The sequence below is a fragment of the Girardinichthys multiradiatus genome, chromosome 10 (genome assembly GCF_021462225.1).
Source record: "Girardinichthys multiradiatus isolate DD_20200921_A chromosome 10, DD_fGirMul_XY1, whole genome shotgun sequence".
NCBI classification, from domain to species: domain Eukaryota; kingdom Metazoa; phylum Chordata; class Actinopteri; order Cyprinodontiformes; family Goodeidae; genus Girardinichthys; species Girardinichthys multiradiatus.
This window is the reverse complement of record NC_061803.1, coordinates 22479710-22497789: the sequence shown is the minus strand read 5'-3', so window position 1 is coordinate 22497789 and position 18080 is coordinate 22479710. Positions and strand designations below refer to the sequence as shown.

The 18080-nt window shown below is 41.8% G+C and overlaps 1 protein-coding gene across 5 annotated transcripts; it reads left to right on the top strand.

Moving 5' to 3' along the window:
• Nucleotides 1-519: 519 nt before the first annotated feature.
• si:ch211-207i20.2 (uncharacterized protein LOC568537 homolog) lies at nt 520-14378 on the top strand. 5 transcript variants are annotated; one of them, XM_047376514.1, is made up of 6 exons: nt 520-1076; nt 1159-1409; nt 5506-5659; nt 5752-5813; nt 5890-5986; nt 13063-14378. In XM_047376514.1, exons 2-6 carry the CDS (start codon nt 1233-1235, stop codon nt 14085-14087), a joined length of 1515 nt encoding a protein of 504 aa, XP_047232470.1. In that variant the 5' UTR covers nt 520-1076; nt 1159-1232; the 3' UTR covers nt 14088-14378. The 5 variants fall into 5 exon arrangements, with proteins under 5 accessions (XP_047232470.1, XP_047232471.1, XP_047232472.1 ...); XM_047376515.1 differs by having other exon boundaries at nt 941-1076; nt 1187-1409; XM_047376516.1 differs by having other exon boundaries at nt 1041-1409; nt 5755-5813.
• Nucleotides 14379-18080: the final 3702 nt, after the last annotated feature.

Below are 18080 nucleotides of genomic sequence, written 5' to 3'. Positions count from 1 at the left end.
TTAGCTTTTCTGCTCTGTTCCCCCTCAGTCTCCATCTCCTTCAGCTGTTCTGCTCTTCTTCTGCACAAGGTGCCTCACATTTCCTCTGATTAGAGCTTCTGCACCCATATTCACAAAGAATCCTAAGACTAAAAGTAGCTGTTAGTGAACTCATTAGAATTTTCACTCAGTAATGCCTGGTTCACATGGCTCTGGCAGAGTTACAGGAAGAAGACAAGTTGCGGGATGACCCGGTGCTGTGATGGTGTTTGTATGGGGCTTGAGCCATGTTGTATGTTGGCTTGCTGTCTGCTGGCCTCATGGGGGTGTTCTGCCCTAGGAGAGCCATAGGAGGAAGCAGTGGAAGAAGACCACCACAGCCCGCCAAAGACCAGGCACACCATCAACCCCACATCGCAAACCTGGAGGTGACACAGGATGCTGGCCACGCACATTGCCAATCACCCAAAACTACAATCAATCTTCCACCCATTCACACCCTGACAGTGGTAAGACTGCCATACACAGGTGCCACCGAGCCCTCTGACCACCATCAGCAGGCAAGATGGGTAAGGTGTCTTGCCCAAGGCCACCACAACTGAGACAGAGGGAGCGGGGATTCGAACTGGCAACCCCCCGGTTTCAGGACCGGTTGTCCTAGCTTTGGGATGGATTGAGGAAGTCTGTTCTGATTCATTCAGACAATAGAGCAGACCTTTTATTAGAAATTCATCAATTGTTATTCAGAATTCATCAATAGTGGTTACTGGTTACCATCACATGTAGGATTAAAATAAGAGGAAACAAGCTGGCAGACAAAAGCAAAACAATCTACAAAAAGCAGTTGATATTGATATTGTGTGACTCAAGAAGACAGAGTGAAACGTTTACAAGACCTTTAGGTCAAAGTCTCTGGTTTAGAGAGTTATTCTTTTTTTTAGATACCTTAAGACGGAAAATGTAGCAAGTTAGTATTCAGACGCCCATTCCAGTTGGTGGCGGTAGTACACCAAAGGGTCGTTTGTCAACCGCCATTTAAGAATAAGAAGAAGACGTTGAACCCTCAGGCCGAACGATTGTTTTCTCCCCAGAAAAAGGTAGAAAGCGGAAGTTGTTCATCCGTAGCAGAGTTTAGTTCAGAGTTAGAGCTGCAGTTTTACTCTGCTGATTTCTTCTCAGGTCGTCAAATTCTCATCTGTACCTCCAGTTAAACCTGTCCTCCCGAAGAGTTGCTGACCTTTCACCCGGCCACCATGAGCTCCCCCGCGTCCATGCACACTCAACTCGCCGCCGTCATTGAAGGTCTGGTCCACGCTGCGGTGGCGGAGCTGCAGAGGCTGGAGGAGGAGAGGCCGGTTATCGGGGCCCGAGGGGCCAGAGAAGAGCGGCATGAGGCGTTCAGAGTGCAAACGGAGAACCGGGAGAAGTTGGTGAGGACCTAGAAGCTGTTGCTAAATGTTAATGTTCGCTGCTGGGTGGACCATTCAACTTTAGACCGTCGGTGTGTAAAACACATTATGTCAAATATTTGGCGAACAAACAGCGTTAGAACCAGTGGCGAAGTTAGGATCTTGGAACACTGGGGTCTGGGCCCCAAAATAGTTTTGTTTACATACATATACATGTGTATTTATGTAGGAAGAGGGAAGGCAGGTTGTGATGGCAGTTTGTGTCCAGGATGTTTGGGCTCAGCAAAGATGTTAGCTGCCCTTTTCCTTGACCTTTACAAGTCATGTTGGAGAGAAGGTCAGCCCTTATGATCCCCTCTGCAGACCTAATTGTTCATGACAGTTTGGACCTGACTGCTTTGTAGATGAGCCAAACCACACAAAGCACAAAGTAGACTGAATGACAGCAGTGTAGAAGATGACCAGCAGCTCCTGTGGAAGGTGGTACTTCCTGAGTTGCTACAGGAAGTACAGTGTCTGATGGGCCTTCTTCTGAGCAGTGCCTGTGTGTGAGGACCACTTCAGGTCCTGAGAAAGGGTGGTTCCTAGAAACCGGAAGTGATCCAAAGTCAACACAGTGTTGGTTAGGTGGCAGTGTGATATTATGTGATGCCAATTTTCTTTTGTCTTTCTAGTAGTAGTTTTTTTTTTTTACTCCCGGCCAATAATACCTAGAGCAGCTTTATATCCCTCCACGGCATCAAGTTTAGAAGTATATGTGTTAAAAATACAATGCCTGATGTCTTGTGAATGGCAATCCTGTATGGCTTAAGTGTGGTACAATCCCAAAATATATGGTGGTGATTTGCCTCCCTTGAGCTGCACTTGGACTCTCATATTTTTCTTGATGTGGGGATTTGAAAAATCTCAGAATGTTCTTATCCCCGACATCCTCTATTAGTCCGATCTCAGCCTCAGACTCCCGTTTCACTTTAACAAATTAAGTATTCTGATTGTTGGCAAGGGAGGGCACATTGTATAGTGTATTTATTCCTTCAGTTAAAGTTTCATTCAAAGCAAGTTTTACAATTTAATGAAAGTCCAATTCTGATGTTTTACAAGAGTATTTTTCCAGATGAAAATGTTTCGCATTTAAAGCTATTATTAAAAATTATTTTCCTCTAAACTAAATTTATTCTGCAAAACCTAAAAGCTCTGGAATAGACCTCATGAATAGAATAGACTATCCTTTTATTGTCTATGTCACAAATAGAACAAAATTGAAAAAAAGCTATCCGGTGAGTGCATAAAAAAAAAAAAAAATTGTATAAAATAAAAGAAGTTTGTTAAAAATGACACACATTTATACAGATTGCACTATTCCCTTTTCCCTCTCCCTTTATTTTCTGTGCTGTGTTGCTTTAATTGATCTGTAGCGTCTGCCTGACAGGAACAATTCAGCGTGTGACCTGAGTGAGACGTGTCCTTGTTGATGGGCTTTTTGGTGACAGCGGGAACTGTGAAGATCTCAAAGGTGTGGGAAGAAGGCAGCCAACGATCGTTTGTGCCCAGTTAATGACCCTCTGGAGTGCTTTCGTCTGAGCCGCTGTACAGCCAGTGTACAACATGCAGATGCAGTAGGTCATTATGCCCTCAGTAGAGCACAGTTAGAAGGACACCAACAGTCTCTGTGTGACTTTATTTCTCATAAGATCCCTTAGGAAGTACAGTCTCTGCTGGGCCGTTTCAGAAGCTCTGAGGTGTTCACACTCTTGATGAGGTCCTCCTCGATGTGGACTCCAAAGAAGCAGAAGTCAGCCACCCTGTCCACACAGTCCCCGCTGGTAATCAGTGGTGGAATCTCCGTTTTCTTTTTCTTATAGTCGGTTATTATCTCCTTGGCCTTGGAGATGTTGAGAAGCAAGTTGTTCTCTGTGCAAAACGCTGTCAGCTGTTGTCATCTGCAGATTTGACAATGGTTTTGCGGTGAACGGGTGCAGTTGTAGAGGGTGTAGAGCAAGGCCTCGAAACACAACTGTGGGGAGGTGGTGCTGAGACTGAGGGCCCAAAATATATGTTGGCCCAGTCTGACCCTCTCCCCATCTGGAAGCTGTGGATCACATGCAGGTGGAGTGTGTCAGTCTAATGTCCCTCAGTTTGTCTACCAGTCTGTGGGGGACGTTGGTGTTGAACGCTGAGCTATAGTCCACAAGAAGCAGCTGAACATAGCTTGCCTGCTGCTCTAGATGGGTCAGTGCAGCACAGAGGGATGTGGCTACTGCATCCTCACTGGATCTAATCAGTGCAACTAGCTGGTAGTCATAAGGCTGGAAATGTGGGGTTCTTGGGCACCGAGGATTTCAGACATAGTGGGACAGACAATGGAGCATTTCAGACACGTGAAATGGGACAGAGAAAAGTTAGAAATCCAGCTGGCCAGCGCAGTCCCTCAGCACCTGTCTGGGGACATAGTCGGGTCCCGCAGCCTTCCTCAGTTTGACAGCTTGCGCCTTGCCTCATGTTCCTCCACAGTGAGGTTAAAGCTGCTGTGGGCCATAGATTGTAGTGTAGCTGCCTGCAGTGGCACCATCTCAAAGCGGGGAAAAAAAGAGTTTTAGCTCCTCCGCCAGCGAGGCACCACGGTTAGCAGCGCTGAGGTTCGTCTTGTAGTTGGTGAGCTGCTAAATCCCCTGCCACACCTGCCTGCTGTTGCTGTCCAGGTGGTCCTCCATCCTCCTCCTATAGTCTGACTTGGCCTTTCAGATGCCTCTCTTCGGGTTTGCTGGGGCTGTGCTGTGGAGACTATTATTACCTGACCTAAAGGCATCGTTTCTCTCCTTCAGCAACTGCTGGACCTCCCTGGTCATCCAGGGCTTCTTATTGGGGTAGACCTGGATGACCTGACAGTAACAGTGTCTACGCAGATCTTGATATAACATAGAATACTGTCTGTGAACGCCCCTAGGTCTAGGTCTTCAGAAATCTCCCACTTTTACCCTTTATGTGTTTTGTAGGAGCAATTTTCCCCTACCATTATCTAAGGGGGTGCCCCTTGCGGTTACTGTATTGGGTTTCTAAATAACTCGCCAATATTTTAAAGTAATAAATAAAAGAAAATAGCTTTGCTTCCAGAAAAAACGGCTGTTTTGGAGTCACATGATGCCTTGCATACAGTAGTTGGAGAGAGACCGAACCCAACAGCTCTTTGATTCCCAAACTCAAAAGACATCAGTACGCTTAAAAATCAGTCAATCAAAACTTTATTTATAGAGCGCTTTACATACCATAAGGCAACTAGTGCTGCACAGTAGAATAAAAAATACAAGTTAAAGTGATAATTATAAAAGCAGTAGACAAAAACAGCACAATAAAAACAATAAAACAAACCATTTCCATCACACGATAAAAGGCAAAAGACAGTGCAAGGACTGGCCTACTGATTATGCTTTCTTGAGTTAAAAGTCAGTATAAAAACTTTTTTTTAAAGAGGTTTAAATTCATTTAGAGTTCTGGCACACTTCACAGAAAGTTGGAGAATATTGCAGAGTTTAGGAGCTGCAGATAAAAAGGCCCTGTCTCTGCTAGTCATAAGTTGAGTCCTTAAAAACCACCAAGAGCATTTGATCTTCAGATCTTAGAGCTTTATCGGAATGATAATTGTAGGAATTCAGAAAGAGAAGGAGGTGCCTGACCATTTAAACATTTAGAAACCAAGAGTAAAATTTAAAAAAAAATTCTATTAGAAACAGACAGCCAGTGAAGAGAATACAACATTGGGGTAATGTGCTTACATCCTCCTATCCCTGCTAATAGGTGGGCAGCTGAATTTTAGACAAGCTGGAGACGGCGGAGGAGAGACTGGTCCATCCCAGAATAAAGGGAGTTACAGTAGTCCAGTCTGGAGAAAATGAAAGCATGAATGACCCTTTCAAGGTCATCTTGAGGAAGATGAGGCTTGACTTTGCTAATTAGGCTTGAATTTACTGTTTCTATACTAAAAGGCAGGAAGAAAACATCTTTATTAAATTAGATATATCAAGAGGAACAGCATTGATTATGAATTGTTTAACATGGACCACTTGGTCCTGTCAGGAACCCTAATCAGTTAATGCTTCACTTGGATCATATAACCTGACAGGTGCGGTTTGCCTCCATCATGGAGACTCTGGGAAACGAGGCTCTTGGGAAGATCCTGAACATCATGGATGAGGCCAGGCTTGTGGTTCAGGTGGGGCGAGGCAGTAAAAAGCACCAGACCAGCATCCTCAACATCCTCAACCACACAGCCTTGGGTATGAACACAGGCAATGCCCTCAGCAATTTCACACACCAATCAAAGAAGATGCAGGGTGATTATGTCACTCTTTCGGTTCTTTGTTTCCAGCAGAGCAGGAGCACTCATATGGAGTCAGAAAACAAAGCAGCGAGACAGAAAACATGGTTCAGGTAAGGCTGCCTGATCTGTACATGTTTGTGTTACCTTCGCCGACTTTACTGACATCTGGACATTGGGTCTCTTCAGGTGAAAACGGGGGGATGTGCTGTGGAAACATCATTTGTTCCAGCGGTCAGCGTTAGAGATGGACATGGGAACATTGACCCGGGAGCCATTAGAGAAAGTGAGAGCCTGATCCATATCTGCTTATACATACAGGCTAGAAAAAAGTATTGAACATTCAACATTTTTCTCTAAAAATATGTGCAAAATATCTGCCTTTTGACATGAAACTGTCACCTAGAAATCAACGGCTTAGTCTATAACTTGTTCAGTTCTAATTGATGGCCTATTGGAAGGTTTTTCTTTATCAAAGTATCACACAGGAAGCACCTCATGAAGGGTAAGCTGAAAGAGCTCATTCAAGACCTTCACAACTTATTTGTTTCAGAGCATACCAATGGCATTGCTTATAGATGTATTTCTTTTAGTGAGCACAGTTGAGACCATAATCTGGAACATAATTTCACAATAAATCAGCTACAACCAGGTGATGCTCAGAATATTTCTGTCAGCACTACAAATAATAATCAGAAGTTGTTAAAAAACAAAGGACCACTCATAGAGAGCTTCACAGATACCTGAAATTAGCCAGTAATGCACTCAACCAGCATGGCCTCTATGAATGCTCGCTGCACAAGATGTATATTTATTTAAAAGAATAAAAAACCATAAAAAGAATTAATGGTTTCATCAATTACAGCAATTCGTCCAGGTGCTAAAACAACAAAGCAGTCCCAGACCATCACTCTACCACCACCATGTTCAAATGTAGGTAGGATGGTCTTTTTCTGAAATGCTGTTAGGGTACACTTGGGCCCGTATTTATCAAACTTCTCAAAGTGGAATTTTAGTCCTAAATGTCGAGAATTTCATTAATTACTCCTACTTTTAGACTTTAATGTAAATGCAAGTTATCAACATTCTTAAGGCTGGGAAGCACTCTTACTCTCCTGGTTATTTAAGACTGCTCCAGAGGTCTCCCTTAACTGGTTAAGAGTTGCCACAAGGGGCATTTGATGGCACTGAGATGACAGAGAAGCTTGCAAATCTGCCAGGAAGGATAAAATGATTTGAAAATGTATCATCACGGTGTTTATGTGAAAAATAAATAGATTAAAAAGAAAACCTTCCATTTGAGATACGTTTTTTATCTTTATTAATGTAGGATCTTGGGTCCCCTCCACCCTAGAGATCCCAGAACTGTCTTCCCCAAGGATTTACTTAAACCACCACAGAAACTGCGCTAAGTGGGGCTTGCCCAGGGGTCCCCCACCTGTGTGGTATTATGAGTTATAATGTGCGGAGTAGCCAAAACAAGGTAGAGAAAATAGGTTCACGCACTACAAAATAAATAAGGGAAAAACTGAGTATGCATGCCAGTGCAATTAATATTGGTCTTAAAGGCTAATATTTCTGTGCAGCTTTTGGAGAGTATATTGCACTTTTTTTCACAGTTGGTGAGCAAATGCAGGCTACATGTGTCTTTACTTGTGTTTACTTTTTATTGGCATACCAAGATGGTAGTGTGTCTATTGTTTGTTCTGTGTATCTTCTTTTTGTCTTTTAAACTTGTATTTTTAAACTCAGTTTTAATGTTCCTTGCCCTCTGAATATGTTTAAAGATAAGGCTATAAGGAAAAGGTGGGACAAATTGAAGAGCGGCCTTTCTTCAGTCCGGAACTGTTTGCTGTGAACCATCATTTTGAAGCCTGTGTTGATTTGCTGAGACCTGAGGTGCTTTTTGAAGCTGTTGGACCACTCTGGGGCCTGAGCTTGAGGCTGTTCCAATTCACCTACCCTATTTCATTGCCTGAAGTCTACTCCATCCATCCTACTCCATCCATCTTGCTCCACAGCCTGAGGTCTTCTCCATTTACTCTGCTACACAGCCTAAGGCTAACTCCATCTGCCCTGCTCTGCAGCCTGAGTGAGGCCTTTGCCTTTCAATTCAGTTTAAAAATACTTTATTTAACACAAAGGGAAATTAAATGTTGTTGTAGCTAATATTATGCAGGTTTCTTCAAAGAGCTGTTGTAGATGCTGATGGCTGTGGGCAGGAAGGATCTCCTGTAGAGGTCTGCCTTACAGCAGATCTGAAGAAGCCTCTGACTGAAGACACTTGTACAACAGTTTCATGAAGAGGTTGCTCAGGGTTCTCCATAATGTTCTTCACTTTATGAAGAATCCTTCTTTGCGCAATGATCTCCAGAGGAGTCCCCAGAACAGAGCCATCCTTCTTTAGTCTGTCTGGTACTGGAAGTCTGAGGTGTACAGAGTGAAAAGGAATGGTGAGACTGAGCATTTTTATCTGTAGGCCATTTTGATAGTCAGAGTTTGGTTTTCTGAGCAAGCTGCTGCTGGGTTCGCAAACTATCTCAGAAATAGAACACAATGTAATAAATATGATAATTTGTATTCTGAAGCTGTAGCAGTTCAAAAGCGTGTGCTGCAGTTATCTATTTTAGGTTTTCTTCTATTCATAATTTATATAAATGAAGTGGGACAGAATGTGTCTGATGCAAATTAGCATTTTTATGTATGTGATTTATTGCACTGGATCCACTCCTACTCAGGCCATTGAACTATTACAGAAAGCCTTTGCTGCCATCTAAAACTCTTTATTAAAGTTTAAACTTGTTTTTAATATAAATAAAACTAAATGTACGTATTTTCCCAGGGGGCCACAAAAGATCCCCTCTGTGTTCTCTTCTGGAAGAAATGAGATAGAGCTGGTTCACACATATAAATATCTGGGCATTTTCATTGATGACTCCCTTTCTTTCAAACTCCATGTGGACAATCTTGTTAAAAAGCTGAAATTAAGTTGGGTTTTTATTTTCATATTCTGCGAAAAAATTGTTAGTTGCTGCAACTGTTATGTCTGGGATGGATTATGGAGATCTTTTGTATATGATTGCTTCGTCACAATGTCTTAAGATCGGGGCCAGTTCTAGGCTTGTATATATGAAGGGGCAGACAGAAATGTGAAGGGGGCATGGTCATGCGTACACATTATGCTCCGGCATGTTTATTGTTGTTGATTAGTGTTTTCTTTATGGAATTGGGAAAACTGTGTAGTGCTGTTCAATTTGCCGGGCTGCACTGGTTTCTCCCCAGCTGGGCTTCTTTTTTAACACGTTGGGCTGGGAAAAAAATGGCTTTGGACGGGTTGTTAAAATTTGGCTGCTTTCACAACATTTGAAGGGTTTTTAGAAATTATTCATAGGAACTTTCTATCAAAATAGTTGCAATTATGTGGCAGAAATATAAAAACCTACACATCTCAAAATGTTGTCTTTTTCTCATAATAGTTCATTTCTTTTGAAAAAGAGAATTTGTTGAACTTGACATCATCAGTCAGTGATGATCATTGGTAATCAACTGTCACTGTGAAATTATATTGGTCAATTGTAAACACTCAAAATACTGTTAAGAATTCATCTAATATACAGGTCCTTCTCAAAATATTAGCATATTGTGATAAAGTTCATTATTTTCCATAATGTCATGATGAAAATTTAACATTCATATATTTTAGATTCATTGCACACTGACTGAAATATTTCAGGTCTTTTATTGTCTTAATACGGATGATTTTGGCATACAGCTCATGAAAACCCAAAATTCCTATCTCACAAAATTAGCATATTTCATCCGACCAATAAAAGAAAAGTGTTTTTAATACAAAAAACATCAACCTTCAAATAATCATGTACAGTTATGCACTCAATACTTGGTCGGGAATCCTTTTGCAGAAATGACTGCTTCAATGCGGCGTGGCATGGAGGCAATCAGCCTGTGGCACTGCTGAGGTCTTATGGAGGCCCAGGATGCTTCGATAGCGGCCTTTAGCTCATCCAGAGTGTTGGGTCTTGAGTCTCTCAACGTTCTCTTCACAATATCCCACAGATTCTCTATGGGGTTCAGGTCAGGAGAGTTGGCAGGCCAATTGAGCACAGTGATACCATGGTCAGTAAACCATTTACCAGTGGTTTTGGCACTGTGAGCAGGTACCAGGTCGTGCTGAAAAATGAAATCTTCATCTCCATAAAGCTTTTCAGCAGATGGAAGCATGAAGTGCTCCAAAATCTCCTGATAGCTAGCTGCATTGACCCTGCCCTTGATAAAACACAGTGGACCAACACCAGCAGCTGACACGGCACCCCAGACCATCACTGACTGTGGGTACTTGACACTGGACTTCTGGCATTTTGGCATTTCCTTCTCCCCAGTCTTCCTCCAGACTCTGGCACCTTGATTTCCAAACGACATGCAGAATTTGCTTTCATCCGAAAAAAGTACTTTGGACCACTGAGCAACAGTCCAGTGCTGCTTCTCTGTAGCCCAGGTCTGGGGAATGCGGCACCTGTAGCCCATTTCCTGCACACACCTGTGCACGGTGGCTCTGGATGTTTCTACTCCAGACTCAGTCCACTGCTTCCGCAGGTCCTCCAAGGTCTGGAATCGGCCCTTCTCCACAATCTTCCTCAGGGTCCGGTCACCTCTTCTCGTTGTGCAGCGTTTTCTGCCACACTTTTTCCTTCCCACAGACTTCCCACTGAGGTGCCTTGATACAGCACTCTGGGAACAGCCTATTCGTTCAGAAATGTCTTTCTGTGTCTTACCCTCTTGCTTGAGGGTGTCAATAGTGGCCTTCTGGACAGCAGTCCAGAACATGCACAGATATTTCTGGAGGCAAAAAAGGCATCCTTTGGCAAATGTATTTATAAACTACAAATAAAAAACCAGGATATATTTATGCTTTTATAGGCTCGCTTTTCTTGGCATTATGCTGCAAAATGTGTAAATGATATAAAGCAATGTTCTGCTATGCATTATAATCAAATGAGACACTGAATCTGGTGAGAAAACAGTAAACATTATTTGACAGAGTTGAAACATTACACTAATAATATACTATTACCAATATCAATATAACTCACCACACTGTCATATAGCTCAACTTAAGACCTGCCTTTCATTTCAAATCACAAACCTACTTTAGGTAGTTAGCATTGGGTCTGTTATTATGATTATAAAATCAGACAGCTAAGAAGAAATATTGCATGAAAAGAGCTCCTTGAATAAAAATAACTTTTACCTACACAGTATGCCTGCATGCTGTAATTATAAAATATTGTATATTTGTTTCTATTTTCAACACTTTATTGTGAGAGTTACTAGACATTCAGAAAAATGGTTGTGGCCATGCTTTTCTTTTCTTCTTCAGACTTTAACATCAAAATTGAAACCAACCTTTTATGAGTACAAAACGTGTAGGAAGTGTCTTATGCAGTGATGCATGGATGCTATTTGGAAGAAAATGCAAGCGTTTCTCAGCAGGTGTCGCGTCGAAATGCCCGACACTGTTTGCCAGAATGAGGAAGAACATTTTTGAGATATTTGTAATTGTGATTTTCTTTGACAAAATGCATGCGACTGTCCAGTGTCACTACATGTTAGTCTAGAAGGAGGCCAGGAAGTCGGTGACTTGTTGCCATCAGATGGGATTCTTTAGTTAGAAAACTTACCTATTGATAGATAAACTGAACTTGACAACATTGCTTGATAACTTGGATCAAATTGGAATGAAAAAATGACATATTCCCTCTTCCACACAGAAATAATTTTAAAACAAAAGATCCATCTCACTATTAAACAACAGGCTTTGAAGAATGGACAGTTTTGAAAAAAAAAAGATTATTTAGCAGAAATTAGTTATCCTTACCATTTTAGTGATGTTGGCTGTTTGATATCTTTTTCATCATAATTTCCATCACCTTTGTTTTTGTTTTGTTTTTTTCTAGAAATGTCTATTAAGCGTACAAGATCAACCTCTTGTATCCAAATGTAAAGAGGTAAGTGCAGTTACCTCAGACAGCAAACATACATTTACTACTGATCTGAACAGAAACCAGCTATTCCTAATAACTCCTATATACATAGAGAACAATAGATATTTAAACTTTGCAATAGTTATGTAGAAACTTTAGCTGACTCGTATCCTAATCTAAAGAGGCAAGTGTGGTTTAAGACTACAAATATTTATTAATGGATACACCTAGTGTGAAGAAGCACGTATTATATTTCTTTTTCTCTGAATAACAAACCCTGCCTTATTTAGATGGAATAATAAATATTTAAACATTGCATTCATTAAGATGGACTGCAGTCACATGTATCAGCTTTAATAACTTTTTCTTCTTCCTTGTCTTTGACACCCGTATGAGCATCAGTAAGCAATGTTTCTTTGTTTTCCACTAAATGCAGAGTAATATTTAGGCTTCAGCTGAAATAAATTGTAGTATCCCAGCAGTGTGGAAGCTCTACCTGCCATTTGCTGCAATAAAAGATGAGATAGAAGCACCACAGTTATTAAAACTGATACATATGATTATGCCAAACTTGTTAAATTAATGTGAAGTTTAAATATTTTTCCTTGTATGTAGGGGAGGGTTTGTTATTTGGAGAAAATGAGATATAAGGCATGCCTCTAGTGGGTGTATCTTAAAAATATTTGGCGTCTTAAACCAGTAAACTGCACTTGCCTCTTAAAATTAGGACAGTGTCTGCAAAACTATCATAAATGTTAAATAGCTGTTTTTTTTCTCTATAGGGGAGGATTAGTTTTTGGAAATAGAAATATAAGGCTGGTTTCTATTCACATCAGTAGTGAATATATTAATAATGTTTGCTGTCTTTAACTGCTAACTGACCTTACCTCTTTATATTAGGATACATTTTCCTAAAGGAGTTGATGTTTGCGTAATTGAAATTGCTGGAATATATATATTTTTTCTCTAAATAGGTGATGGGGTTTGAAACGATGAAGAAAGAGAAAACAAACAGCCTACATTACTAAATATTAAGGTTCAAACATGTCTGTAAAATAATCTTTTTTTTAGGCCCGGTCTTTGCTCTAGTTTGGGTGACAGAATTGCTTTTATGATGGGAGCACAAGGGGGTCGATTATTTGTTTTGCGGGGGGTGTCTTTTTATAGAGTGTATGTAAATGTCTGGTTTCATCTACGTTTGCTGAGAAAGACATTTAAGTGCTCCGTACTTGTCTTCCTGCTCTATCTTCTATAATAAAAGCAGTGACTGCCCAGATTTACATTAGAATGAGTCATTCATGAGCTTGTCCAGAACTGTTCAGATTATACCACTGCTGAGTCTCACTATTTGTGTTTTTCTCAGGAGCTCATGTTGAAGCCGCTCCATCTCCGCCGTCTGACCTGCAGCAGCCACCGTTAGAGTTTTCTGCTATTTCTGAGACTCCCCAGCAGAAGGCCTCCCAAAAGATGTTCTCGTGCTCTGTCTGCAAGAAGTCCTTCTCTTCTCAAAGCAACCTGAAGTCTCACCAGCTCATCCACACGGACGAGAAGCCATTCTCCTGCAGCGTCTGCAGCCGAGCCTTCCGCCAGAGGCAAAGCATGCAGAGTCACATGCGAACACACACGGGCGAACGCCCGTTTGAGTGTCCTAAGTGTGGAAAACGGTTCTCAAAACAAGCGCAGCTCAACACGCACACTGTCATCCACACCGGAGAGAAGCCATACAGTTGTGATGTTTGTGGCCGCCGCTTTAACCTTCCACAGAACCTGCACCGCCACACCGTCACCCACACTAGAGAGAAGGTCTTTATCTGCAATGAATGCGGCAAAAGCTTTACCCGCGCTGTTACACTGAAAACACACCAGCTCATCCACACTGGCCAGAAGCCCTTTAAGTGCGAGCAGTGCCACAAATCATTCCGGCATGCTGTCAACCTGAAGAGCCACCAGAGGATCCACAGCGACCTGCGGCCCTATTGTTGTGACCTCTGCGGGAAGACGTTCCGACAGGCGGTTAACCTTAAGATCCATGGTCGTATCCACACCGGTGAGCGGCCCTTCAGCTGCCAGCAATGCGGCAAGACGTTTAGCCAGCAGAGCAGCCTGATCTCCCACAGCCGCACTCATTCCACAGACAGGCCATTCCAGTGTCCGACATGCGACAAAACATTCAACAATGCCAACAGCCTTAAGCTTCACCTACGCATTCACACCGGAGAGAAGCCCTATGTCTGCGACATCTGTGGCAAGGCCTTCAGCCAGGGAAGCCATCTGAGGACGCACAGGAGGCATGTTCACGCAGGCGGCAAGCAGTTCATCTGCGACAGGTGTGGGAAGAGATACGCCGACCAGCGCTACTTGAAGCTTCACAAGTGCTGCTATGCATAAACCAGTAAGGAAAAGACCTAAAGTCAGCTGTCTCTTCAGAGGATGTCACACTACTCTACTTCTGCAGTTTCCAAATTTAAACACTCCCATTGCCATGGATACCGCTCTGTCCTCAGCTTTGACATCCTTCTGTTAAGATTTTCTGAATGATCTGAGCTCTCAATTTTATTTACCAGTATGTTGATTCTGAGGCTTTCTGTGAACCTGTTAAAATAAATTTATAATGTCATGTATTAATTTTTACATGATGTTTTTAATTGTTTGAAAAGATTAATAAAATCTAAACCTGCATATCTGTCTGGCTGCTGTTATTTTAAAGTACAGTAAAACATTCACTGGCTACTGTTTTGTCCAAAAGGGCCATATTGCAGGCCGGTATCTGGATTTGTGTCCTATGTCCCGCCCAGGCTGTCCCCTTTTGCAGGTATCCAATATACCTAGTGGCCCTGTCTTTCAATGTTTAACCCCCTCTGTCCTTGACATAGGCATTGGCTGAGCTTTTGTCACAAATAACAACCTATAGAGCAGAAAGCTGGCTCAGAGCTCGTATGTCTAGCTCTGCTTCTCTCCTAGGTGAAGCCACTACAGGAGATACTACTGTTCCATAGAAGCATTTTCATCCGTGATCATCCAAGACTTACCTTGCACCTGGATCGACACCAAGGCTGAAATGCTATTTTCATTTGTCAAGAATATCTCATTTTGCATTTAATTTGTTTGTATATAGAAGTATCTGTGCAAGTAACTTAAATACATGTATGTTCTTTTCCTAAAAGGGTGTAACGTGTGGTTCTTGTGGGTTGGAGGTTTCTAAAGCTCTCCTAATGAGCCACTACTACCAATCCCCTTACCAGAACCTGACAGAAAGTGACTGATGCAAGATTTGTAAGTATACAGGTCCTTCTCAAAATATTAGCATATTGTGATAAAGTTAATTATTTTCCATAATGTAATGATGAAAATTTAACATTCATATATTTTAGATTCATTGCACACTAACTGAAATATTTCAGGTCTTTTATTGTCTTAATACGGATGATTTTGGCATACAGCTCATGAAAACCCAAAATTCCTATCTCACAAAATTAGCATATCATTAAAAGGGTCTCTAAACGAGCTATGAACCTAATCATCTGAATCAACGAGTTAACTCTAAAAACCTGGGAAGTCTGTGGGAAGGAAAAAGTGTGGCAGAAAACGCTGCACAACGAGAAGAGGTGACCGGACCCTGAGGAAGATTGTGGAGAAGGGCCGATTCCAGACCTTGGGGGACCTGCGGAAGCAGTGGACTGAGTCTGGAGTAGAAACATCCAGAGCCACCGTGCACAGGCGTGTGCAGGAAATGGACTACAGGTGCCGCATTCCCCAGGTCAAGCCACTTTTGAACCAGAAACAGCGGCAGAAGCGCCTGACCTGGGCTACAGAGAAGCAGCACTGGACTGTTGCTCAGTGGTCCAAAGTACTTTTTTCGGATGAAAGCAAATTCTGCATGTCATTCGGAAATCAAGGTGCCAGAGTCTGGAGGAAGACTGGGGAGAAGGAAATGCCAAAATGCCAGAAGTCCAGTGTCAAGTACCCACAGTCAGTGATGGTCTGGGGTGCCGTATCAGCTGCTGGTGTTGGTCCACTGTGTTTTATCAAGGGCAGGGTCAATGCAGCTAGCTATCAGGAGATTTTGGAGCACTTCATGCTTCCATCTGCTGAAAAGCTTTATGGAGATGAAGATTTCATTTTTCAGCACGACCTGGCACCTGCTCACAGTGCCAAAACCACTGGTAAATGGTTTACTGACCATGGTATCACTGTGCTCAATTGGCCTGCCAACTCTCCTGATCTGAACCCCATAGAGAATCTGTGGGATATTGTGAAGAGAACGTTGAGAGACTCAAGACCCAACACTCTGGATGAGCTAAAGGCCGCTATCGAAGCATCCTGGGCCTCCATAAGACCTCAGCAGTGCCACAGGCTGATTGCCTCCATGCCACGCCACATTGAAGCAGTCATTTCTGCAAAAGGATTCCCGACCAAGTATTGAGTGCATAACTGTACATGATTATTTGAAGGTTGACGTTTTTTGTATTAAAAACACTTTTCTTTTATTGGTCGGATGAAATATGCTAATATTGTGAGATAGGAATTTTGGGTTTTCATGAGCTGTATGCCAAAATCATCCGTATTAAGACAATAAAAGACCTGAAATATTTCAGTTAGTGTGCAATGAATCTAAAATATATGAATGTTAAATTTTCATCATGACATTATGGAAAATAATTAACTTTATCACAATATGCTAATATTTTGAGAAGGACCTGTATTGGTAGCCTTTTGTGAACCTACGATTCTCTGGAGCTGTTAAGTAGACTGATTTAGGGAATACATAAGTGGCAATCCAACCAGGAGATTGGTTAATAGTAAGTCAGCTAATCCTCCAACCTGCAACACAACATCCTTGACTTATTTTAAACTGAACCTGACATGGATCTTTGCAACCAATTTCTTGCCAACAGTCAGTGTTCTCTGTATGCTTCTGGTCTTGAGGATTTTTGCTCTAACGAGGATGTGATAAGTGTTTCTGAATTAAATGGGGAGGTACTGATATGATACGCCTCTGATAAAGCCATAACCACGGCGCATGTGTTTTCAGAGTGTTCACTTGGCTTGTGAGCGTTGGCGAGACCCACGTCACCCACAATAATCCAGCCTAGGTCAAGCTTCTGTGCAAATGGGTCATTGTGTCTGTCAATAAGTTGCTCCCTTACTTTGTGAACTGTCAGAAGGTTTCATCCTATCAGCGGCAGTATATTTGCACTTGGGTCAAGAGGTGGTATTTCAGCAGCTTTCAGTTGGTGGTGGTGCAAAGCGACTTCTGCAGTTGATATCTTTTTGTTGGCATTGTACTCTTACAGAATGGGGAGAGGAAAACACATTTTTCCATTTAAAGACTGAACAATAAAGTCACATGCTCTTCTACCATTCAATCGTGTTACACCACAAGTTTTCAGCATGTATGGTTCAGTTGGGCTGGTATATTAAACATGTCAAAAAGCTTCATTTTTGCAAGTGACTGGTTACTTTGATCAACAATTGCCAACAATCTCCTATATTGAGATTCACAGCCATCTAACCTCTATCCTGCATCACTTCCTCCAAAGAACAGGCACATGTTGTATTTCAACAGGATTTAATGCAAAAAAGTGTGAAACTGAAACAAAACACTGAAAAACGCTCAGTATAAAAAGCCCAATATGTCCAGTGTCCACTTAAATCAAATACACATGTCCTGGTTTGTACAATGTACCCAAAATGTTCAATTCAAACCTGGCAGTGTCAACACATGAACTCAGTACTTGCCTTGTGAGAAAATAATACTTCCTGCTACATTTCCTCCATTCACTAATTCCCTCACTTGACAGACTGAGAACCTGGGCTCCCAACTGGCCTAAAAGAACAAAAAAACAGGTCCAGTTCAAAAATAATATTTTGAAGAATGATTAGGCAAATTAGAAATCAATAACTTCTTTGGACAATTGATTCTTTATGTTGTTTTAAATAGCACCATTATTTTAATAAAACAATTTTTAGGGAAATATTATTTGCCGAATTAAAAATCAATTACCTTTTGGACAATTGATCTTAATGTAGCTGACTATCACATGGAGTTATAAACTACCAAAATGGAGGAGAAGAACGTCTATGGAATCTCACAAGATGGTGAAGAGTCAGATGTAAATATTTGACCTTCCTGTTGCTTGCATTAGCAGTTGATAAATTCCACAAAATAAACATATTTAGATTGTTTTTCCTAAACTGATTCTCTGCCCAAACATTAACCGTTCTGATAAACAAGAGTGAAGAAGGTCCAAAGGGCATTGAGTTGGGTGAACTCTGCAAGGGCTGGCACATGCAACAGCTGGACAGGGCTGCAGTTCCTGCGACCTCTTCTATCAGGGAAGTACAAAGGAAACTGCTTGTCAACGTCTTATTGTAATTGTA

Bases quoted from the DNA above. Each gene is read 5' to 3' on its own strand.
- si:ch211-207i20.2 (XM_047376514.1), top strand. From the start codon at position 1,233: ATGAGCTCCCCCGCGTCCATGCACACTCAACTCGCCGCCGTCATTGAA. The intron at 5,660-5,751 runs GTATGAACACAG...CTTTGTTTCCAG, and splicing joins CCTCAACCACACAGCCTTGG to CAGAGCAGGAGCACTCATAT. The intron at 5,814-5,889 runs GTAAGGCTGCCT...GGGTCTCTTCAG, and splicing joins AGACAGAAAACATGGTTCAG to GTGAAAACGGGGGGATGTGC.